Source organism: Hemitrygon akajei, chromosome 12, assembly GCF_048418815.1.
Source record: "Hemitrygon akajei chromosome 12, sHemAka1.3, whole genome shotgun sequence".
Lineage (NCBI taxonomy): Eukaryota > Metazoa > Chordata > Chondrichthyes > Myliobatiformes > Dasyatidae > Hemitrygon > Hemitrygon akajei.
Window position 1 is genome coordinate 73,017,483 of NC_133135.1, and position 23,287 is coordinate 73,040,769.

Here is a 23,287-nt window from a genome sequence, read left to right on the forward strand (position 1 = left end):
CACTTGTTTGCCCAACTCTGTGTCCTATCAATGTCCCATTTGCCACTTGTTTGCCCAGCTCTGTGTCCTATCAATGTCCCATTTGCCACTTGTTTGCCCGGCTCTGTGTCCTATCAATGTCCCATTGTAGCCTATGACAAACTTCTACACCATCTGTAATACCACTAACTTAAGTGTTAGCTGCAAACTTACTAAAGTAACTTTCCACTTCATTGCTTATAAAAATCATGAAGAGCTGGGATCGCAGAACAGATCCCCATGGAGCACTACTGGTCTTCAACTTCCAGGCAGAATACGTTCTATCAGCTATTAGACTCTGCCTTCAGTTGTCAAGCTAATTCTGATTTCACACAGCCGTTTCCCTGGATCTCATTCCTCTTGAGCTTCTGAATAAGCCTGCAATGGGGAAACTTGTCAAACGGCTTACTAAAATTCATATATGCCATAATCACAGCTCTATCTTCATTGATTTGTTTTGTCACTTCCTTGAAGAATTCAATCAGTCTTGTAAGGTTTGACCTACCCCTCATAAAAGCATATTGACTACCCCAAATCAGACTATGCTTTTTCAAATGCTCTTAAATCTGGTCTCAAAGATTCCTCTCCAGTAGTTTGCCCACCACTGATGTACAATTCCCTGGTGTATAATTCCCAAGATTATCCCTATTACCTATCTTGAACAAAGGAACAATATTTGCCACCCTCTAATCCTCTGGTATTACTCCTGTAGCCAGTGAAGATGCAAAGCTCATTACCAAAGGCTTGGGAATCTCTTCTCTTGCTTCCCATAGTGATCTGGGATATGTCCCATTCAGCCCTGGGTCTTAGGTATCCTAATGTGTTCCAAAACCTCCAGCACATTCTCTTTCTTAATGTCAACATGTTCCAGCATATCAGCCTGTTGTACACTGACCTCACAGTCAACAAGATCCATGTCAGTGGTGAATACTAAAGCAAAGTATTCAGTTACTATCTCCCCTACCAATGCCAAGCACATTTCTCCTCTTTCATCCCTGACTGGTCCTACTCTTACTCTAGCGATTCTCCTGTTCTTCATGTACATGTAGAAAGCCTTTCCATTTTTCCTACTCCAACTCATCAAGTCCATTCTTAAGCTCCCTCCTGGCTACCTTGTAACTCTCTAGGGCCCTGTCTGATCTTTTCTTCCTAAACCCTAAGTAAGTTTCTTTCTCTCTCTTGTCTAGATGTTCAACAACTCTTGTTAACCATGTTTACAAGTCTCTGTAATAGCCACAAAGTCATTATTTCTTAAACTGAGCCATGTGCTGTTCATCAACTTTGTTCCTTGTTCTTATGTTTTTCAGAAGCTCCAACACTGCCACTTTCTTAACCTTGATGAGTCCCAGCACATTAGCCTGTTTGAGACTGACCACATTTGTAAAAGACTCTTTTCCTGGTAAACACAGAAGCAAAGTATTCATTAAGTACCTCCCTACCTCCTCTGAGTACAGGCATGTTTTCTCACCTTTTATCCCTAAGTAGTCCTACTCTCACACTAGTCATCCTCGGGTTCTCCACAATTCTTGGTGTTTCCTTAATTCTATTTACCAAGACCTTCTCTTGTCCCCTTCTAGCTCTAAGTCTCTTCTTAAACTTTTTCCTGGCTATCTTATAATCCTCAAGAGGCCTATCTGATTTTTGCTTCTGTACCTTAAATATGCTTCCATTTTCCTCTAGACTAAATTCTTCACCTCTCTTGTCAGCCATGGTTTTATCATCCTGCCATCCTTTGCTTGTCTCAGTGGGATAAATCTATCCAGAGCCCCATGCAAGAGGTTCCTACACAAGCTTCATATTTCTGCTGTGCATTTCTCTGCAAATATCTGTTCCCTATTTATGCTCCCAAATTCCCGACTAATACTCTTGCAATTAGATCTCCCCCAATTAAAACATTCCCATATTGACTGCTCCTATCCTTGTCCATGGTTATAATAAATGTCATGGAGTACGGTCACTATTTCAAAGATGCCTGCCACTGAGAGGTCTGTTTATTGCCAGTATCCAGTATTGCTTCTCCTCTGGTCGGCTTGTCTACATACAGTGTTAACAATCCTTCTTGGACACGCCAAACTAATTCTGCTGCATCTAAACCTTTTCTACTAAGGAGGTGATCATCAATATTAGGGATAGAAGTTCCCACATGACAACAACCCTGTTATTTTTGCAGCTTTCCAAAATCTGAATCTGTCTACCAGTCCTCTCCTCAGTGTCTCTGTTGCTATGCGGAGTGGGGGGTGTTCTATGGAGATCCTGTTTTTCAGGCTTCCACCCACACTCTTAATAGACAATCCCTCCACAACATCCTTCCTTTCTGCAGCTGTGATCCTATCCCTGATTAGCAATGCCACTCCCCCACCTCTTTTACATCCCTCCCTGTCCCTTTTAAAACATCTAAACCCCAGAACATCCAGCAGCCATTCCTCGTGACAGCCAAATGTCCATAATGGCTACAACGTGTGCTGACCCATGCTTTAAGTTCATTGCCCTTGTTCCTGATAACTCTTGCATTGAAATGGACACATTTCAACCCATCCAATTGTCTGCATTTATGCCCTTTCCACTGCCTACCTTCTCATAGTCTCTCTACAGGCTGCATCTAAATTGCCCCATCCTCTGACCTATCATTTTGGTTCCCATCCCCCGCCAGTTTAGTTTAAACCCTCTCCAACAGCTCTTTTAATACTACCCACAAATATATTAGTCCTCCGCAAGTTCAGGGGTAACCCATCCCTTCTGTACAGGTCATTCTTTCCCCAGAAGGGACCCCAATGGTGCAGTATCTACAACTGTCTGCGTGAAATTTGCACACAGTGATTTCTTCTAGGTGCTCTGGTTTGCTCCTATATTCTCAACATGGCTCAGGCTGGTAGAATAACTATCTTTGATGTATAGATAATTGGTAGAGTCTGGGAAACCCTATGATGGGGACTTGGACTAAATTAATTAAGTGTCAGTGGATGCTTGATAGTTGCCATGAACTCAGTGGATTTAATGGCATATTCTCTGTGTGACATAACTCTATGGCACTGGATAGCAAAAATACTCTGAGACCAGAACGCAACCTGGTATAGCACTGAAGATTTGCGCACCAGAACCATCCAAGCATGGGTGTAAAACAATGGAAAACTATCCAGATATGCCCAGTCTGGAAGGAGGACAAATTGAATTTGCTAAAGTATTTCAGAATCAGCCCACCTGCCAGCAAACTCACAGAACCTGAATTCCAAAGCCGAGGAGTTACTGCCTTTATCACTCGGTTTGGCACTTAACCGAGTGTGGCATCAGGAGTGCGGTAAGAATGAAACCCATGGGTATCAAAGGAAGTAGATCACAATGGTCAAAGCCACATCCTGCACAAAGGAAGGCAGTTTTTACTGTTTCAGACATCACTACAGGAGTTCCACGTGGAAGTTCCTGAAGCCATTTTTCACCTGTTTCATCAATTTTCTGCCTTTCATCATGAAATCAGTAATCATAATGGATGCTGACAAGTTTTGAATATTCATTTCTATTGAAACCATCCATGTCACCAAAGTTGGAAAAGTGGCTTCCATCATTTGCATCATGATACGCACTGACCATCTCCAAGATACGAGTGCCAAACTATCCCTTAATATTCAATGGAATTAACATAGTTCATTTCATCATTACTGTGGATAGGGAATGCAACTGGACCAGCCATATAAATGACTTGGCTATAACAGCTGACCAAATGAGTGTTTCAACTCCTGACACAGCAAGCCTTTTCACCATCTTCAAGGCATATATGAAGCATCGAATTATTTTTACTCAAAGCACCATCCACAGCAAACGTGCTTGAATGACTCCCTTTCTTCATCATAAACATCCATTCTCTTAATCACCATTAATCCTGTTTTCTACTAAAGGTTACTTGCCCAGACTATTCTGTCAATATAACCTTTATCACCTAAAACTACTTCAGCTGCAAATCTTTTGGAATACCACCACCACCGCTGAGATTCAAGATGGCACTGAGCTGGGACAGTGGTTGAGTTGCGGCTCAGAGTTAGTTGTTTTTTAATTGTTTATTGCAGGTTTGTAAGGATGGATTTGGGTACAGAGACGGGATTTAGGAGTCAGAATTAGAATTTATTTAAATCTTACGTTCATCCCACAATGTAAGAGAGTAAAATTTTTTGTGTTATGACTCTGTTGCAATGCACAGAATTTAGAAATCTTCATGGCTTGTAGAAAGAAGCTGTCCTTTAGCCTTTTGGTCCTGGGTTTAATGCTGTGGTAGCATTTGCTAGACAAAAGCGGCTGAAACAGTTTATGGTTTGGGTGACTGGTGTCCCCGATGATCTTCCAGGCCTTCTTTTTGCACCTGCTGCTGTAAGTGTCCTCAATGGAGGGAAGTTCACATCCTCAGATGTGCTGGGCTGTCTGTACCAGTCACTGTAGTGCCCAGCAATCAAGGTTGGCACAGTTTCCATACCAGGCAGTGGTACAGCCAGTCAGTATGCTCTCAATGGTGTCCCTGTAGAAGGCCTTGAGGATTTGGGGACCCATGCTGAACTTCTTCAGTCACCTGAGGTGGAAGAGACACTGTTGTGCTTTTTTTGCCACAGCGCCGGTGTGTACAGTCCAGGTGAGATCATCGGTGATGTGTATGTCGAGGAACTTCAAACTACTCACCCTCTCAACTGCAGATCCATTAATGTTGATTAGACTGAGCCTGTCTCTGTTACTCCTGTAATCCACAATCAGCTCTTTTGTTTATTGGATATTAAGGGAGAGGTTGTTATCCTGGCACCACAGTGTCAGAGTGTCAATATCTCTTCTCTACGCTGTCTCATTACCTCTAGAAATAAGGCCAATTAAAGTTGTGTCATCTGCGAATTTGACCAATAGATTGGAGCTGTGTGTGGCAGTACAGTCGTGGGTGTAAAGGGAGTAGAGAAGGGGACTCAGAACACAACCCTGGGGCACCTGTGTTGAGGGTCAGAGGAGCAGAGGTGAGGGAGCCCATCTTTACCACCTGTCATCTATCTGATAGGAAGTCTAGGATCCAGCTGCACAAGACAGGGTGCAGGCTGAGGTCTCTGAGCTTCCTGTCAGTCTGGAGGGAATTATGGTTTTGAATGCTGAACTGTACACCAGGAACAGCATTCTAATGTGTGCATCCCTCTTCTCCAGATGAGTGAGGATGGTGTGTAATGCTATGACAATGGTGTCATTGATAGACTGGTTCTGTCAGTAGGCAAATTGTAGGGGGTCCATTGTGGGTGGTAGCATGCTGCAGATGTAGTCTTTATCCAGCCTCTCAGAACATTTGCTTATTATTGAGGTGAGTGCGACAGGGTGCCAATTGTTCAGACATGCTACCTTGGTTTTCTTAGGTACAGGGACAATGATGAACAATTTGAAACAGGAGGGCACTACACACTGGGAGAGGGAGAAATTAAAAATGTCCGTAAACACACCAGCCAGCTGTTCAGCACACACTTTGAGGACCTGCCCTGGGATGCCATCTGGCCCCGCTGCCTTGTGGCTGTTGATATGTTGGAATGTTCTACGTACCTCAGCCTCGGAGATGACCAAGATGCAGGTCTCATTGGCTTTATCCCTTGCGCTGAGAGCAACACGCACTGAACTATTTATCCAAGGCTTCTGGTTTGGGTAGGCCCAGTTCAGGCACAATGATGTGAGAGAAGTAGTCAGGCCGGTGTTAAGCCTCCACTCCACATTCAAAGGCTAGTGACGGTGATGAGGGACATTCGTGGCCAGATGTTGGGCCAGCAGAAAGTGGACAAGGGGCATCTCCAGGTCAGCAGGTTCTGGAGTTGGAGTTCCGTGTCGCCAAGAGGAAAGATTTCCGATGACCCTTGGGTTTGTGAATCAGAGGGACCGAACTTCAAGGCTTGTGTCTGAGGTCTCTTTATCAGCAAGTCTGGATGTCGAGGCTTAGTGTTCAGTGATTAGTATGTCCTGGGATCGAAGCTGAGGACTAAGGCCTGAGGGTGGAATCGGAACTCCGTTAGTTGAGGCCTGTTGCCAGAGCCAAGTCTGTGAAACTGTGAGTCCACTGGGGAAGTTAAAGCACGATGGCTGCAGGCCCAAGTCCAAGTCTGATTCCACTGGTGGCTTGACCTGGGGTTAAAGGGCTGTGTATGTGGCTTGGCTGTGAGGGACAGGGCTTGTTTTGTTGTTGTTTTGTTGCTTGTTGTGTTGTTCCGCTGAACATTGTGGGCATGCTCTGTTGGCGCCGGAATGTGTGGTAACACTTGTGGGCTGCTCCCAGCACACCCTTGGGCGCATTGGTTGCGTATGCAAGCAATGTATTTCACAGTATGTTTTGATGTACACATGGTAAATAAAACTGAATCTAAGAATACATTTGAATTATGAATTCCCTCTAAATAGCACTGTGGTAAACCATGTTTATCTAACTGGACACGCCCCTCTGCTGACTGCTGCTGTGGCTCCTCCCACAGACCCCTGTATAAAGGTGATTGTGTCTCTGCTCCTCCCACAGTCATCCAGCATGGATGTGCTGCATTTTACTGATAATAAAAGCCTTTCAGTATTTACTCTACTTCCAGTCTTTTGGAGTTATTGATAGTGCATCAAGCACACCAGCCTGACTGCAAATAAATGTCATTCCTTCATTGTTGCTGTTATAAATCATGGGAACTAATGCCCCACAACACTGTGGGACTGCACCAGATTGTTCATCACCATCAATAAATGCTAATCTGCTCTTTACTGCTGGGTTATATGCGATATATAGAATTAAACAAGACTACATCTAAAAAACATCGGTTGTTGAGAATGAATATTTTTGCCAAGAAAGAAATATCTATAAAAAGGAGTCAAAGTCAAGGCAGAATTATGTAGATATATCACAATGGAACTGCTTGAGAAGAGCTGACACTTTGCAAATGCCCTACATTGGTTATTTCAAAACACTGAAGGCAGATGTCAGTGATAGTTGAGGTGAACCTTAGGTTTGATAAAGCAGTGGATCAGAAACTTGGGAAATTAGGTGCCAGCAGAACTGTAATCAGTGCCCAGGTTTGAGAGCGGACTGTGAATGAATTACTGTGATGGAAGTAAATTTCCACCATTTCCAATGAGGAGAACTGCTATTTATTGAGTAGAAGCTTGTACACATGCTGAGGGGGTTCACCCCTCCCCCACCTTTTTCCCCTGTGAGTTGCGCTACTTGTTGTGAAGCTCCTCAGGAGATTTTGTCTTTCTGAATGCATATTGTCTAAGAGTGCTATGCCTCTTTTGTGTTTTGGTTAAGTGTTTTAAGGATCTGGAATCCTGGAATTGATTGACAGTTGGAAATTCTGATGGTCTAGTGTCTGGTGCATTTATTGGTCCCTAATGTGAACTCGCATTCCAGGATGTCAGCAGGGTGTGCAACCCAAGGCATAGCTCATAATAAAGCTGTGCTGGAATCTGAATTGTAGGCTCCATGTGTAACTGGAACAGGATCTGGGATCTGAAAGACACGTGATCCTGAAAATGGGAGGGTTTGCAACAAATGTTGGAATCTAGAATACTTGTATATTTCTCGCAGTCTTTATACCCATCTGATTCACTGGAAATATTATTACATGTCTGTGTAATGTGTAAAAGAAGTAAAATAAAAATGTGTTTGTTTTAATAGGAGAGACATTCAGTTGTCCAGAAAATCTGCACACCAGGCTCCACTGAAGTCCCAAAAGTGCTGTATCATTGCAGTTTTACTCCAAAGAGAAATTCCTTTTCATTGTTATAAAGTTTATTTTGGTAGTTTTAACATTGTTTTGCCATATAAATTAATAAGATTACACTGGAAAGTTTATAGAAACTTAACTCTAACTTCTGTGAAATTCTGTCCTTCAATGGTTGTCATATACTTACAAAAGAGGGATAATGGCAAGTCAAGGGGAGCCTTGTTTTAAAGTTAATGCACCCATATGATCCAAGACATTTCAGTATTCCATTGTAGGAATCGAGATACTCATGCTAACCATATTTCTGAAGTGATTTCTGCCATTTTGTTTTAAATAAATGGCTGAAAAAGAGCTGTAGCTATTGAGGATTATAACGAATATAAAACATTACTGACCGAGACAGTGTGGAGGTTTTGACCAACTTCCACCAGAACAGGTAACTTCTCTTTCTCCTTCCATGATGTAGAAATTCTGACACTGATATGTTACTTTCATACCATGACGATACGGTGGTGTAGTGATTTCCACTGTGTCTCCATTTTCTACGTGAGGTGGAAGATCACAGACTTGACGAGGATCTAATGGACAAGATACAAGTGCATTCTTTATCATTTCTGGTCTTAAGCGATTTCAAGAAATTGCCAGATGGCTTGTTACAAGGCTGCTTATGTACATGTGTTAAACACTTGATGTATGATGGCCAGCGGATCATAGCTGTAGATGATTAATTAGGTTTGTTCTTATCTATTTCACTGAGAGTGAGAAAAGTACCCAATATCACTATGGTAGCCAAGTGCAGAATATGAGGAAGTGTCAAATAAATGAATGGCTGCAGAGAAAAGGATGGTCTGGCTTATCATCAGGCCTCAAAATCTTTCACACCAGTATCTTTTAAGTTACATTTGAGGTCTATCAAATCAATTCACTTATTTCAGTATCTTTACAGAAAACTGATGATGGACACCCCTCTCCCCCACTGCTATTCTTCCACTGTAATGATCAAACATATTGCATTCCTAAATACTCCCGTTGTCACATTTTGATCGCTTATTTCACCTGGAGGAGAATTGCACGTTGGAGGGTCTGACCATTTTCCATTAACACACATTACCACTTCTGAGCCGTCCATAGTATATCCAGCACGACATGTATAAATTACTTTGTAATCTCCCATAAAACTGATGTCTCCATGTTCTACTGATGGATGTCGATCTGAACAGACAGTTTTCACATCTGTAAAACACGTAACCATATTGAAATTGTCCTCTAAATCAATGGTTGTATTTTTTTGCCAACAAATGTCAAGTAAGGTATCAATTGACATGGTACAGGATACACCAATTTGAAATAATGTTATCCACAAGCTTTATTTCCATTTCAGAAGGTGGGAATAAATGGACAAGTTAGACCAGCATTTATTTCATATTTTGAATTGCCTTTAAGAAATAGTTTTTGAATTAGTTAGAAATTGTTTTTGATTTTAGGGTGGTTCATAGTTGACTCAGAATAAGAAGAAGAGGAGCTGGATCTGGTGGAACAGGATAAGTTTGCAAAAAGTAAGAGGGGAGATAGAGTAGGAGCTTTAACCAGTGACCAATCTGTGTTTGAGATTGATTAGCAAAAGCAAATTAAAGGAAGGCAGGGCAAGTGCAGTGGCCATCGTCACAGCGGCTGTCATCGGAGTGAACAGTCAAAATGGTGATCTTGAGGCTTAAGCTCTTTGAGGCTTCAATCAGAGAAAGGAAAGAAAAAAAAAGCTCAAGGTTAAGTTATTTTTTCCATTCCCTTCTTTATATCTGCTGAACTAGGGCAGTAGAGATGTCAGGCAGGATAGTGGAATGATTCTCTTGTGGGATGTGGGAAGGCACATAGTCCAGTGTCCCTGACAACTACATTTGCAAGAAGTGCATCCTGCTGTAGCTTCTATCATTCTGCATTAAGGAGTTGGAGCTGGTACTGGATGAACTCCGATTCATTTGGAAGGCTGAGAGAGTAATGGTTAGGACATATAGGGAGGTAATTATAGCAAGGTATAGGACACAGGAAACTGGGTGACAGTCAGGAAGAAGAAAGGAGTTAAGGAGGCAGTGCAGAGCACCTCTCATACCCCTCAACAAGTATATCATTTTGGATACTGTTGGGGGGTGGGGTTGACCTAACAGAGGAAAGTCACAGTTGTTAGGTCTCCGGCACTCAGTATGGCTCTGTGACTCAGAAGGGAAGGTGGGGGGGGGGGGGGGGAAGAAAAGGTATGTCATGGTGATAAGACATTCATTAGTTAGGGGAACTAACAGGGAGTTCTGTGGAGGAGAACAAGATTCTTGATGGTATGTTGGCTTCCGGCTGCCAGGGCCCAGGATATCTTGGATTGAGCCCTCAGCATTCTTAAGAGGGCGAGTGAACAGTCAGAGGTCATGGGCCATGTAAGTACCAATGACATGGGTAGGACAAATGAGGAGGTTCTGAATTAGGAATTCAGGGAGTTAGGTGTGAAGTTAAAGGGCAGGACCTCTCAGGGTTCTGATCTCAGGATTACTACCTGTGTCACATGCTAATGAGGCTGGAACTAGAAAGATTATACTGTTTAATACATAACTAAGGAGTTGGTGTAGGAGAGAGGGCTTAAGATTTTTGATTATTGGGCTCTCTTCCAGGGAAGTTGGGACCTGTACAGAAGGGACTGTTTGCACCTAAGCTGGATGGGGACTAATATCCTAGCAGGAGGGTTTGTTAATTCTGCACGGTGGGGTTTAAACTAGAATTCAGGGGGATGGTAACCACAGTGCCAGAACCATTAGTGAAGAGGTTGTGGTGGCACATTTTAGTAAGACCTCAGACAAAGTTAAGAATCAAAAGTGTGAGTATGGTGTGATGAGTATCCTAAGTTGCAGGTATTTCAATGCAAGAAGTATTGTAGGAAAGGCGGATAATAGTGTTGAAGATGAGGTAGCTGGTTTACAAACAGAGGCTATGTGCAGTGAGGAGAGGCTGTTGACAGGATAAAAAATGCAGTCAATAGGATGAGTTGCAGGGATGGCAAAATTGAAATGGGGTAATACAGGACCGAAGGTGTTATTTTTGAATGTGCATAGAATACAGAATATGATAGATGAACTTGTAGCACGGTTACAGACTGACATGTAGGCATCGCTGAATCATGGCTGAAAGAAGACTATATCCTGGAGGCTAATGTCCAAGGATACATATTGTATCAAAAGGATAGGCAGGAATGCAGAGGGGGTAGTGTTGCTCTGTGGTAAAAAGTGAAATTAAGTTATTAGAAAGTGGTGACATTGGGTCAGAAGGTGTTGAATCATCATGGATAAAACTAAGAAAATGCAAGGGTAAAAAGACCCTGATGGGAGTTGTATACAGACCCCCGAACAGTAGAAAGGATGTGGTCTACAAAATACAATGGGAGATAGAAAATGCATGCCAAAAGGGCAATGTTATAATAGTCACAGGGAATTTCAATATGCAGGTGGGTTAGGAAAATTGGATTGGTGCTGGATTCCAAGAGGAGGGATTTCTAGAATGCCTTATAAGGTGGCTTTTTAGAGCAGCTCATGGTTGAGCCCACAAGGGGATCAGCTATTCTGAATTGGGTGTTGTGCAATAAGTCAGAATTAATTAGAGAGATAAGGTAAAAGTGATCATAATATGATTCAATTCACCCTGAAATTGGAGAAGCAGAAGATACAGTCAGATGTATCAGTATTACAGTTAAGTAAAGGGAATTACAACGGCATGAGAAAGGAATTGGCCGGAATTGATTGGAAAAGAACACCGGCAGGGACGACAGCAGAGCAGCAATGGCTGGAATTTCCAGCAGCAATTTAGAAGGCACAGGAAATATACATTCCAAAGAGGAAGAAGGCAAGATGACACAACTGCGGCTAACAAGAGAAATCAAAGCCAACCTAAAAAGCCAAAGTGAGGGTATATAATAGAGTAAAAATTAGTAGGAAGTTAGAGGATTGGGAAGCTTTTAAAAACAACAGAAGGCAACTAAAAAGTAATTAAGAAGGTAACGATGGAACATGAAAGTAAGTTAGCCAGTCATATTAAAGGGATACCAAAAGTTTCTTCAGATACATAAAGTGTAAAAGAGATATGAGAGTGGATGTTTGACCATGGGAAAATGATACTGGAAAGGTAGAAATGGTGGATGAACTGAATAAGTATTTGGCATCAATCTTCACTGTGGAAGACACTGGTAGTGCGGTGGGAGTTCCAGATGTCAGGAACCATGAAGTGTGTGAAGTTACCATTACTAGAAGGAAGTTCTTGGGAAGCTAAAAGGTCTGATGGTATATCACCTGGACCAGATGGTGTACACCCAGGGTTTCGAAAGGGGTGGCTGAAGAGATTGTGGAAGCATTCGTAATGGTCCTTCAAGAATCACTAGATTCTGGAATGGTTCTGGAAGACTAGAAAATTGCAAATGACACTCCACTAATCAAGAAGGGAGAGAGGCAGAAGAAAGGAAACTATAGGCTAGTTAGTCTAACCTCAGTGGCTGGGAAGATGTTGGAGTTGATTATTAAGAATGAGGTCTCAGGGTACATGGAGCGACATGATAGAATAGACCGTAGTCAGCATGGTTTCCTCAGGGGAAAATATTTCCTGACAGATCTGTAAGAATTCTTTGAAGAAATAACAAGCAGGATAGACAAAGGAGAATTAGTTGATCTTGTGTACTTGGATTTTCAGAAGGCCTTTGACAAAGTGTTACATATGAGGCTACTTATTAAACTACAAACCCATGGTACTACAGGGAAGACTCCAGCATCAATAAAGCAGTGGCTGAATGTCAGGAGACAAAGAGTGGAATGAAGGTGATTTTTCTGTTTGGCTGCTAGTGACTAGTGGTGTTCTACAGGGGCTGGTGTTGGGACCAATTCTTTTTATGTTATATGTCAATGAATTAGATGATGGAATTGATTGTTTTGTTGCAAAGTTTGCAGATGATACAAAAAAGGAGAAGGGACAAGTAGTTTTAAGGAAGTAGAGAGGCCATAGAAGGACTTAGACAGATTAGGAGAACAGGCAAAGAAATGGCAGATGGAAGATAGTGTCGGGAAGTGTATGGTCATGGACTTTGGTAGAAGAAATAAAATGATCGACTATTTTCTAAATGGAGAGAAAATACAAAAAACTGAGGTGCAAAGGGACTTAGGAGTCCTTGTGCAGGATTCCCTAAAGGTTACTGTGCAGGTTGAATCTGAGGTTAGGAAGGTAAATGTGATGCATATTTATTTTTTATTTTTTATTTTTTCTATTTTCTATATTTCTATTCATTTCAAGAGGACTAGAATATAAAAGCAAGGATGTAATGTTGAGAGTCTATAAAACACTGGTGAGGCCTCACTTGGGTATTGTGAGCAATTTCAGACAGCTTATCTTCAAAAGAATGTGCTGAAACTGGAGAAGGTTCAATGAGGCTCACAAAAATGATGTCAGGATTGACGGCTTGCGGTATGAAGAGCATTTGATGGCTCTGGGTCTGTATTCACTAGAATTCAGAAGAATGAGGGGTGACCTAATTGAACCTTATCGAATAGTGAAAGGACTTGTTAGAGTAGATGTGGAGAGGATATTTCCTATGGTGGGAGAGTCCAAGATCAGAGGGCACCACCTCAGAATAGAGGGGCATCCATTTAGAATCAAGATGAGGAGGAATTTATTTAGCAGGAGAGTGGTGAATCTGTTGTATTCTCTGCCACAGGCAGCTGTGGAGGCAAGTCTTTATGTATATTTAATGCAGAGATTGATAGATTCTTGATTGGTCAGGCCATGAAGGGATATGGGGCGAAGGCAGGAGATTGGGGCTGAGAGGAAAATTGGATCAGCCGTGATGAAATGACTGAGAAGACTCGATGGGCCAAATGGCCTAATTCTGCTCCTATATCTTATGGTATTAAACTCATTGTCTGCACTATCTGTTCAAAACTGCATCCCCTAAATTCAAGGGAATGAAATTAAGGGCTGCATCAGATGAGTGTTGAGATGGACATAGAAGGTGGAAATAAGACTTTTGATGTACAAACAGAGGCTGCGAAGAAGTTGCAGCAAATGAAAAGACAAATGTTAGACTTTGAAAATGCTGCTTCAAGTAAATTATGAGAAGGATATTTCAAGGAGTGAACACCTCTAGAAATTAGTTTATTATAAACATTGCAAGATGCTGGATACCTGTTACAGGTCCATTAAATCAATTAGATTTAAAGTGCAGGGGGGAATTATAGACATGGAATAGAACTGTAACATCATAGATTCTGAAGACATTTAAATACATTCAGTATATGAAATGAAGGCTCTCTCTTCACAGTGCTTTCTGCCGCAAGCATGTATTTAAAAGAAGCTCGGAGGTGATAGTTGGTAGAAATAAAGGGCTGAAGAAGAAGGAATCTGACAGAAGCAGACGTTGGGCCATGGGAGAAAGGGAAGGAGGAGGGCACTAGAGGAAAGTGATGGACAGGTGAAGAGAAGAGAAGGGGTATGAACGGAGCCAGAATAGGAAATGGAAAAGGAAAGAAGAGCAAGAGAGTGAAATTACCGTAAGTTAGAGAAATCCATGTTCATGCCATTAGAAATGAGGCTGGTACCTTCCCACCTGATTTCTACCACCTCCCCTTTCACTCCTGCCAGATTAGACTTAAGACCATAAGATATAGGAGCAGAATTCAGACATTTAGCCCATCAAGTCTGCTCTGCCATTTCATCATGGCTGATCCATTTCCTCTCAACAACATGCTTTCTCCCCATAACATTTGATGTCTTTACTAATCAAGAACGTATCAACCTTAACTTTAAATATATCCAATGATTTCGCCACCACAGCTGTCTGTGGCAACAAATTCCACAGATTCACCACCCTCTGGCTCAAAAAATTCCTCCTCATCTCTGTACTAAAGAGATGTCCTTCTATTCTGAGGGCGTGCCTCTGGTCCTAGAGTTCTTATTGATAGGAAACATCCTGTCCACATCCACTCTATCTAGAATTTTCACCAGTTGATAGGTTTCAATGAGGTCTCCCCTTATTCTTCTAAATTCCAGCGAATAAAGATCCAGAGCCATCAATCCCTCCTCTTATGACAAACCTTTTGTTCCAAAACCATTTTTGTGAACCTTCTCTGAAACCCCTCCAAAGTCATTGCACCCTCTGTTAAAAAAAGAGATCCAAAACTACTCACAATACTCCAAATAAGGTGACATCAGTGTCTTATATAGCCTCAGAATTACATCCTTGTTTTTATATTCTAGTCCTCTTGGAATGAATGTTAATATTGTATTTTTCCTCCTCACCACTAACTCAACCTGCAAATTAACCTTTAGGGAATCCTGCAGAAGAACTCCCAAGTCTCTTTGCACCTCTGATTTCCGAATTTGCTCCCTGCTTAGAAAATGTTATTTGCTTTTATTCCTTCCACCAAAGTGCATAACCATTTCCTGACACTGTATTCCCTTTGTCATTTCCCTGACCACTCTTGCCCACTTTGTCACATCTTCCACTGCCCCCCCCTCCCACCATCTTATTCTGGCTTCCAGCTACTTCCCTTGTGTGTGTTGCTTTGGTATTGTTTTAAATGGGCTTTGTGACTGAAGAATAAAAAACTTTGCTTACCAACACAAATAGGTACTCGTGTCCATCTATTGGAAATACATCGCAACTGACTTACTCCAAAAAGTTCATAGCCTTTACTACAAGAGTAAGTCACAACTTCATCTTCAGCATAACTACGACGAGGAGGAGTATATTTTCCATTTGTTATCCTTGGTGGTGGCGCACATCCCTGTTCTGCAGAGTAGTCATTTAAATTAGACCATTTAAATTTTCACATTGAAAACTGGACAACATCATGAATGATCAAATCTTAATATTTCCCTCTTTGTCACTTTTATTATCTCACTTTCCACCAGATCATGAGATCACATAATTATGTGTGTTCTCACCTACAACATCATCATATCAGCAAAATATTGTATTTTCCAGCTCATGAACTTTGCTGACAAGGAGGTACTCGCCAGAACCACAGAAACCACAGGCAGAGAGGGCCTTGGCACTTACAGTATGACATCCCAAATGTTCTTGGTTCTGAGGTTTTTTAGGGGGATATTCAGTGCCATAAAAATAATTGTATAAATAAAATTATTGTCCTCCTCAAACTGTCTTGGACAAAAGTAGCAAATGCTTTAGTGTAAGTTAAAAAGACACTCTTAGTGTATGCCCCATGTTCCATGAGGAGACACATTGATCCCTGAGGGGGGGAGGGGGCAATTGAATTGATATCTGAAGCAGATACATAGGTGGTCTGACGAACTGAGCATTAAGCTGTGGCTTGATTGAATGAACATTGCATTGTGGGAAGAGTAGAGCTGTTTGCTTGGAGAAAAGGTTAACAGTTAGAACTTGGTGCTTGATCCCAAAATACTGTTGTTTTCATAAGTCATGAATGGATCAATGAGCCAATGAGGCTGAATTCCCTTGAGAAATTCTGAGTCATTATCTGAAGTATAACAGTTCAAGACAATAAAAGATCAACCATAGAGTTCGAGAGGAGCTGATGAACAAGCTTTGGATTAATTACTGCAGTGCATTTTGGAGATGGTACACATTACAGAAAAACTGAGCTGCTGATGGGAGGAGTGACTGTTTTGGTTGATGAAATTGCCATAGAAATGTCTTCCTGTTGAGATGGTTGATATCCAACAAGCACAAACACCTCAATTTCTGCAAGAATTGTCCTAACTGAGAATAGCTGAATAGTATAAAATGGGACTTTTGTCTTGTTGGTGGTGGATTCATTCTCTGCATTGTGATGGCCTGGAGTATTGCAATTGTTCAGAGGTAATAACTGGACTATATGTGATTCACAAACAGATTTAACAAGAATCTACTCAGGAATGAGCATAAACCCAAAAACATAGAAGCAGAGCTAAAAATGGCCACTCCTGATATGTGAGATTATATTATATCAGGTCATCTTGTCTTTCTAAGTAATATTGCCCAACAAATATGTAAAACCAAATATTGTGAACCCAAACTTTTTGAATAAAACACTTAGACTGTTTGAAAGCGTTATAATTAGTGGAGTACCTACAACATGTTGCACCTGTGTCTACAGTAAATGTTAGTAATTTTGCCAATTGACATATTTCTTTCATCATTTTCATTTAAGTTTAGTAATAAATATAGACAAGTTACCAATACAAGTTGGAAAAGATCGGTCGACAAACCATTCTCCATCCTTGCATGTGATTACATCATCTCCTTGCAATCTGAACCCATAAGCACATTTAATAGTCAGTTGTTCTCCATCTCTGTATGAAATTTTTCTGACAGTTATCGTGTTGGGAATATTTGGGTTTGAACATGGACCTGATGAAACAATAGTTGATTTAATTTTCATTAGGCAAGATTATAAACATATTGTTATTTTTTGATGATAGTTCTCTTTTAACTCTTAGCAGACCCCAATGAGCATTTTCTGGAAAAAGCAAGCTCCAAAAGCAACAACAAGGGTCTGCATGGTGACAGAACCTTCCCAGTGTAAACAAGGTGTGGGACATAATAGGCTCTGCTCAGCAAAATGTTGACCAGACTTTGACAACTGGCTTAGTTATGCTCACTGAGCAAATGGGCTTATACAGTAAATTTGTCAAAGTATAGTGCTGTTTCTGACATTTTGAAAAACTTTCCTATGCTACAAAAATTTAATAACATGTATAAAACAAGCCTATATAATTTCGATAAAGAGATAATATTTAAATATTAAAAAAATTGAACAGCATTCAAAAATGTTCAAATGCTTTAAAAAAAGATTGTAAGATATAAATATTTACCTTAATCTCTACATCCATCACTTTCAATTAATACCAGGGAAGAGAACTCGCTGAAAGTTGCCTAACCTGTTGCAAGCAGTTTTTTTGTTGAATTTTCCAATGGGCATGTTGCAGCTCAATAAAACCCTGTTTAGAGCACACTTCAAAGTTCAAAGTAAATTTACTATACATGTAGGTATACGTCACCATATATTCCTCTGAGGTTTGATGCTTGCAGGCATTCACAGTAGAGCAAAGAAATACTATATATTCAATGAAAAACTAAACACAAAGACTAACAAACAAACAGTATGCAAAAGATGACCAACTGTGCAAATACAAAAAAAAATTACGTAAGTAAATATATAATATTGAGTACACGAGTTGTAGAGTTGTTAGCCACACTGGTTCAGAAGCCTAATGGTTCCTGAACCTAGTGGTGTGGGACCTAAGGCTCCTGTACTTCCTTCCTAATGGTAGCAGTAAGAAGAGAGCATGGCCTGGGTGGTGGGGGTGTCCTTCAGGTGACAGTGCTCCTTGTAGATGTGCTCAATGGCAGAGAAGGTTTTTCCTTTGATGCACTGGGCTGTATCCACCACTTTCCATTCTTGGGCATTGGTGTTTTCACACCAGGCCATGATGCAACCAGTCAGGATACTCTGCAGTGTGCATCTATGGAAGTTTGTCAAAGATTTTGAAGACAATGCCGAATTTACGCAAACCTCTAAGTTGGTGGCATTTAAGTCCGGTTACCCAGGTCTGTACATGACTTTTCAAGGACAATTTCAAGAATGAAAAACAGTTCCAAGTGATGTTGGAGGCAACATCAGATGCACGTCAACTCTGGCAGGGTTTGCAGGACATTACTTCCTACAAAGCAAATCCCAATGACATGAATGGCAGTGATGTTTCACTACCAGATAAGCTCAATGCCTTCTATGCCCACTTTGAAAGAGAGCATATACTGTAACTACAGCTGTGAAGATCCCTGCTGCACCTGGTGATCTTGTGATCTCTGTCTCGGAGGTCAATATTAGGCTGTTTTTAAGGACACCCACTTTGCAAGGTGTCAGACCCCGATGGAATACCTGATAAGGCTCAGAAAACTTGTGCCAACCAACTGGCAGGATCACTCAAGGACATTTTCAATCTCTCACTGCTATGGTCAGAAGTTCCCACCTGCTTCAAAAAGGCAACAATTGTACCAGTACCTAAGAAGAGTAGTATGAGCTGCCTTAATGACTATCACCCAGTAGCACTCTACAGTGATGAAATGCTTTGAGAGGTTGTGATCAATCTACAGTGATGAAATGCTTTGAGAGGTTGGTCATGGTGAGAATAAACTCTTGCCTCAGTCAGGACCTGGACCCACTGCAATTCTGCAGCTTGCTCATTGCCACAATTGGCCTATGGCAGATGCAATCTTAATGACTCTTTACATGGCCTTAGATCACCTGGATAATACAAACACTTAAGTCAGGATGCTGTTTGTTAATGATAGTTCAGCATTTAACACCATCATTCCCACAGTCCTGATTGATGCGACAGAACCTGGGCCTCTGTACCTCCTTCTGCAATCAGATCCTCAATTTCCTAACTGTAAGACCACAATCTGTGCGGACTGGTGATAATACCTCCTCCTTGCTGAATACCAACACTGGCGCACCCCAGAGGTGTGTGCATAGCCTACTATACCCATTAATACGTGGCTAGGTATAGCTCAAAACCATCTATAAATTTGCTGATGATACAACCATTGTTGGTAGAATATCAAATGGAGATGAGAGGGTGTACAGGAGTGAGATATACCAACTAGTTGAGTAGTGTCACAGCAATAACTTTGCACTCAATGTCAATAATTCCAAAGAGCTGATTGTGGACTTCAGGAAGGGTAAGACGAGGGAATGTGAACCAATCCTCACAGAAGAATCAGAAGTGGAGAGAGTGAGCAATTTCAAGTTGCTGGGTGTCAAGATCTCTGAGGATCTAACCTGGTCTCAACATATTGATGCAGCCATAAAGAAGGCAAGGCAGTGGCTATATTTCATTAGGAGTTGAGGAGATTTGATTTGTCACCTATAACATTTGAAAACTTCTACAGATGTACTGTGGAGAGCATTCTGACTGGCTGCATCACTATCTGATATGGAGGAGTTGGTACCACAGAAGACCAAAAGAATCTACAGAAATTTCTAAAAGTAGTCATCTCCATCTTGGGTACTAGCCTCCATAGTATCTAAGACATCTTCAAGGAGTGGTGCCTCAGAAGGCAACATCAATTTTTAAGGACCTCCATCACCCAGGACATGCCCTCTTCTCATTGTTACCATTCGGAAGGAAGTTCAAAAGCCAGAAGGCACACACTCAGTGATTCAGAAACAGCTTCTTTTGCTCTGCCATACAATTCCTAAATGGATATTAAACTCATGAGCACTACCTTACTTTCTTTCATATATATTATTTCTGTTTTTGCACCGTTTTAATTTATCTAATGTACATATATATACTTACTCTCACAGCTACCTGGGCTGTACCTCGTCCCACCCTGTTACTTGTAAAAACGCCATCCTCTTCTCTCAACTCCACCGTCTCTACCACATCTGCTCCCAGGATGAGGATTTTCATTCTAGAACAAAGGAGATGTCCTCTTTTTTCAAAGAATGGGGCTTCTCTTCCTCCACCAAAAACACTGCCCTCAACCGTATCTCTTCCACTTCATGCACATCTGCTCTTACCCCATCCTCTTGCCACTCTACGAGAGATAGGGTTCCTCTTGTCCTCACCTACCACCCCACCAGACTCCACATCCAGCACATAATTCTCCAAAACTTCCGCCACCTCCAACGGGATCCCACTACCAAGCACATCTTTCCCTCCCACCCCCCACCCCCCCCACTCCTGGCTTTCCACAGAGATCGTTCCCTTGTCCATTTGTCCCTCCTCACCGATCTCCCTCTGAGCACTTATCCTTGCAAGCGGAATAAGTACTACATCTGCCCCTACACCTCCTCCTTCACTACTATTCAGGGCCCTAAACAGTCCTTCCAGGTGAGGTGACACTTCACCTGTGAGTCTGTTGGAGTTATATACTGTGCTGTTGGTGCTCCCAGTGAGGCCTCTTGTATATCAGTGAAACGTGACACAGATTGGGAGACCACTTCACCAAGCACCTTTGTTACATCCATCAGTAAAAGTGGGGTCTCCCAGTAGCCACCCATTTTAATTCCACCCCATTCCCATTCCAATATGCCCATCCATGGCCTCCTCCACTATCGTGATGAGCCACACTCAGATTGGAGGAACAACACCTTGTATTCCATTTGGGTAGCTTCCAACCTGATGGCATGAACACCAATTTCTCAAACTTCCAGTAATGCCCCCCATTCCCCACCACCTTCACCATTTCCCATCCCATTTTCCCTTTTATACCTTATCTTCTTGCCTGCCTGCCCATAGCCTCACTCTGGTGCTTCTCCCCCCCTTTTCTTTCTTCCAAGGCTTCTGTCTCTTTCACCAACCAACTTCCCTGCTCTTTACTTCATCCTTTGCCCTCTGGGTTTCACCTATCACCTGTGTTTCGCTCTCCCCTGTCCCCACCTTTTAAATCTACTCCTCAGCTTTTTTCTCCAGACCTACCAAATGGTTTCGGCTCAAAACATCAACTGTACTCTCTTCTTGGTTACAACCTGGTCTACTGAGTTCCTCCAGCATTTTGTGTGTGTTGCTCAGATTTCCAGCATCTGCAGATTTTACGTACTTACTGTAATTGGTCTATTTATTTATTTTACTTTTATTTTGTTCAATATTATCACCTATTGCATTGTACTGCTGCTGCTAAGTTAACAAATTTCACAACATAATAAACCTGATTCTGAAAGTAGAGCTGCTGCCGTGCCTTCTTTGTATTAGCACTTATGTGCCAATCCCAGGACAGATCCTCTGAGATGATAACACCAAGAAATTTAAAGTTACTGACACTCTCCACCTTTGGTCCCCTAATGAGGACTGGCTCGTTTACCTCCCATTTCTTTCTCCTGTAGTCAATAATGAACTCTTCAGTTTTGCTGATTTTGAGTGAGAAATTTTTGTTGTGGCACCATTCAACCATATTTTCATCTTCCTTCCTATATGCCAATTCATCACCACCTTTGACTTGCCCAACTACACTGGTGATGTCAACAAATGGCACTGGAACTGTACTTAGTCTCACAGTTATAATTGTAAAGCAGATAGAGCAGGGGGCTAAGCACACAGCCTTGTGGTGCACCTGTGTTGATGATGATAGTGGAGGAGATGTTGATGCCAATGCAACATGACTGTGGTCTACAAGTAAGGAAATTGATGATCCAATTGCATAAGGAGGTATGGAGGCCGAGGTCTAGGAGCCTAGTGATTAGTGTCAAGGGGATGATAGTGTTGAATACAAAGCTGTAACCAATGAAGAGCAGCTTAATGTATACACCTTCATTGGCCAGATGTTTCAGAGCTGAGTGAAGATTGAACAAAATAACATCTGATATTGACCTGTTATGATGGTAGGCAAGTTGGAAAGGATTGAAGTCACTCCTCTGGCTGGATCTGACATACATCATGACCAACCTCTCAAAGTACTTCATCACAGTGGGTGTAAGTGCTACTGGTTGATAGTCATTGAGTCAGGTTTCCACGCTCTTCTTGGGCATGATTGAAGCCTGCTTTAAAAACTGCCAAAATAAAATGTTGAAGTGAAAACATTCCAGCCAGTTAATTAGGTCAGGTCTTCAGTACTCGATCAGGTATGTAGTCTGGCTCCACATTCCTGAGGGATGCTTTCACATTGGCCTCACAGACTGAAATCACAGTTATTGAAGGTGTGTCCATGTTTTGTTGGTCAAAGCAAGCATAAAGGCATTGAGCCCGTCTGGGAGCGAAATCTTGTTGTCACATATGTTGCTTGGTTTTGCTTCACAGGAGGCTTCCTTTCTCTCTTCTTTTTACTTCAGATGTGGTTCTGCTACTGTTGAAGCCTGTTATCTACATTCTGGTGTTGAGTTTTCGGAACAATCGGGTGACCTGGTGCTTCGCTGTCTCTGAAAGGGTTCCACGAGGTTGTGACCAAAGCATGCGGCCTGGAGGCCAGGAAGCCAAGAGGCAGGGATGAGCCCACTTTCAACTCTGTCTCTCACCGATTAAAGCAACAAGGAAGATTGAGGTAATCGAAGTGGGTGCGAAGGGCGAGCAGATGTTCAGTGGCATCTGTCAGCTTCTCGCTTGCTGCTGTTGGAGGACGGTGTCTGTGTGTGACGGTCTCTCTGTTCCTCTTGCTGCTCCCGAGGGAACGTCCTTCCATTCAAATGGTCTTTCTCTCCTCGATACTGTTGGAGGTTGATGCTGGAGCAAGGTTTAATCAGCATGGTTTGTGGATTGTGGACTTGAATTCATGTATGATGTGTTTCTAGTTTTACAGGTCGCTCCTATTTTTGTTGCTAGTTTGGGTGATTTTGAATTAGGGAGTTATTATCAGTGCAGATAATGAACACTGAGCTGAACTGAATATGCCTTTTAATGTTATGTTTTATATTCTGTGTTTTTGCTCCTGTTTTGCTGCAGTCTGTGTGTTCTGTTTCTTTTGCACATAGGGGGAGTTGGTGGGTGGATTTTTTTTCTTTCAGTGGGTTCCATGGTTCTTCTTTGTTTCGTGACTGTCTGTGAGGAAGGCAAATCTCAGAGTTGTATTCTGCCTGCATACTTTGATAATAAATGTACTTTGAATT

At 41.8% G+C, this 23,287-nt stretch overlaps 1 protein-coding gene across 1 annotated transcript in view; it reads right to left on the reverse strand.

The window, feature by feature from the left end:
• LOC140737211 (complement factor H-like) overlaps positions 1-23,287 on the reverse strand; it is an 89,105-nt gene that overhangs the window by 20,150 nt on the left and 45,668 nt on the right. Inside the window, exons 9-12 of the mRNA XM_073063509.1 lie at positions 16,918-17,091; positions 15,337-15,510; positions 8,766-8,942; positions 8,105-8,287 (exon numbers count right to left, since the gene is read on the reverse strand). Of these exons, the coding sequence (XP_072919610.1) occupies positions 8,105-8,287; positions 8,766-8,942; positions 15,337-15,510; positions 16,918-17,091 (708 nt within the window). The remainder of the gene's footprint in view (positions 1-8,104; positions 8,288-8,765; positions 8,943-15,336; positions 15,511-16,917; positions 17,092-23,287) is intronic.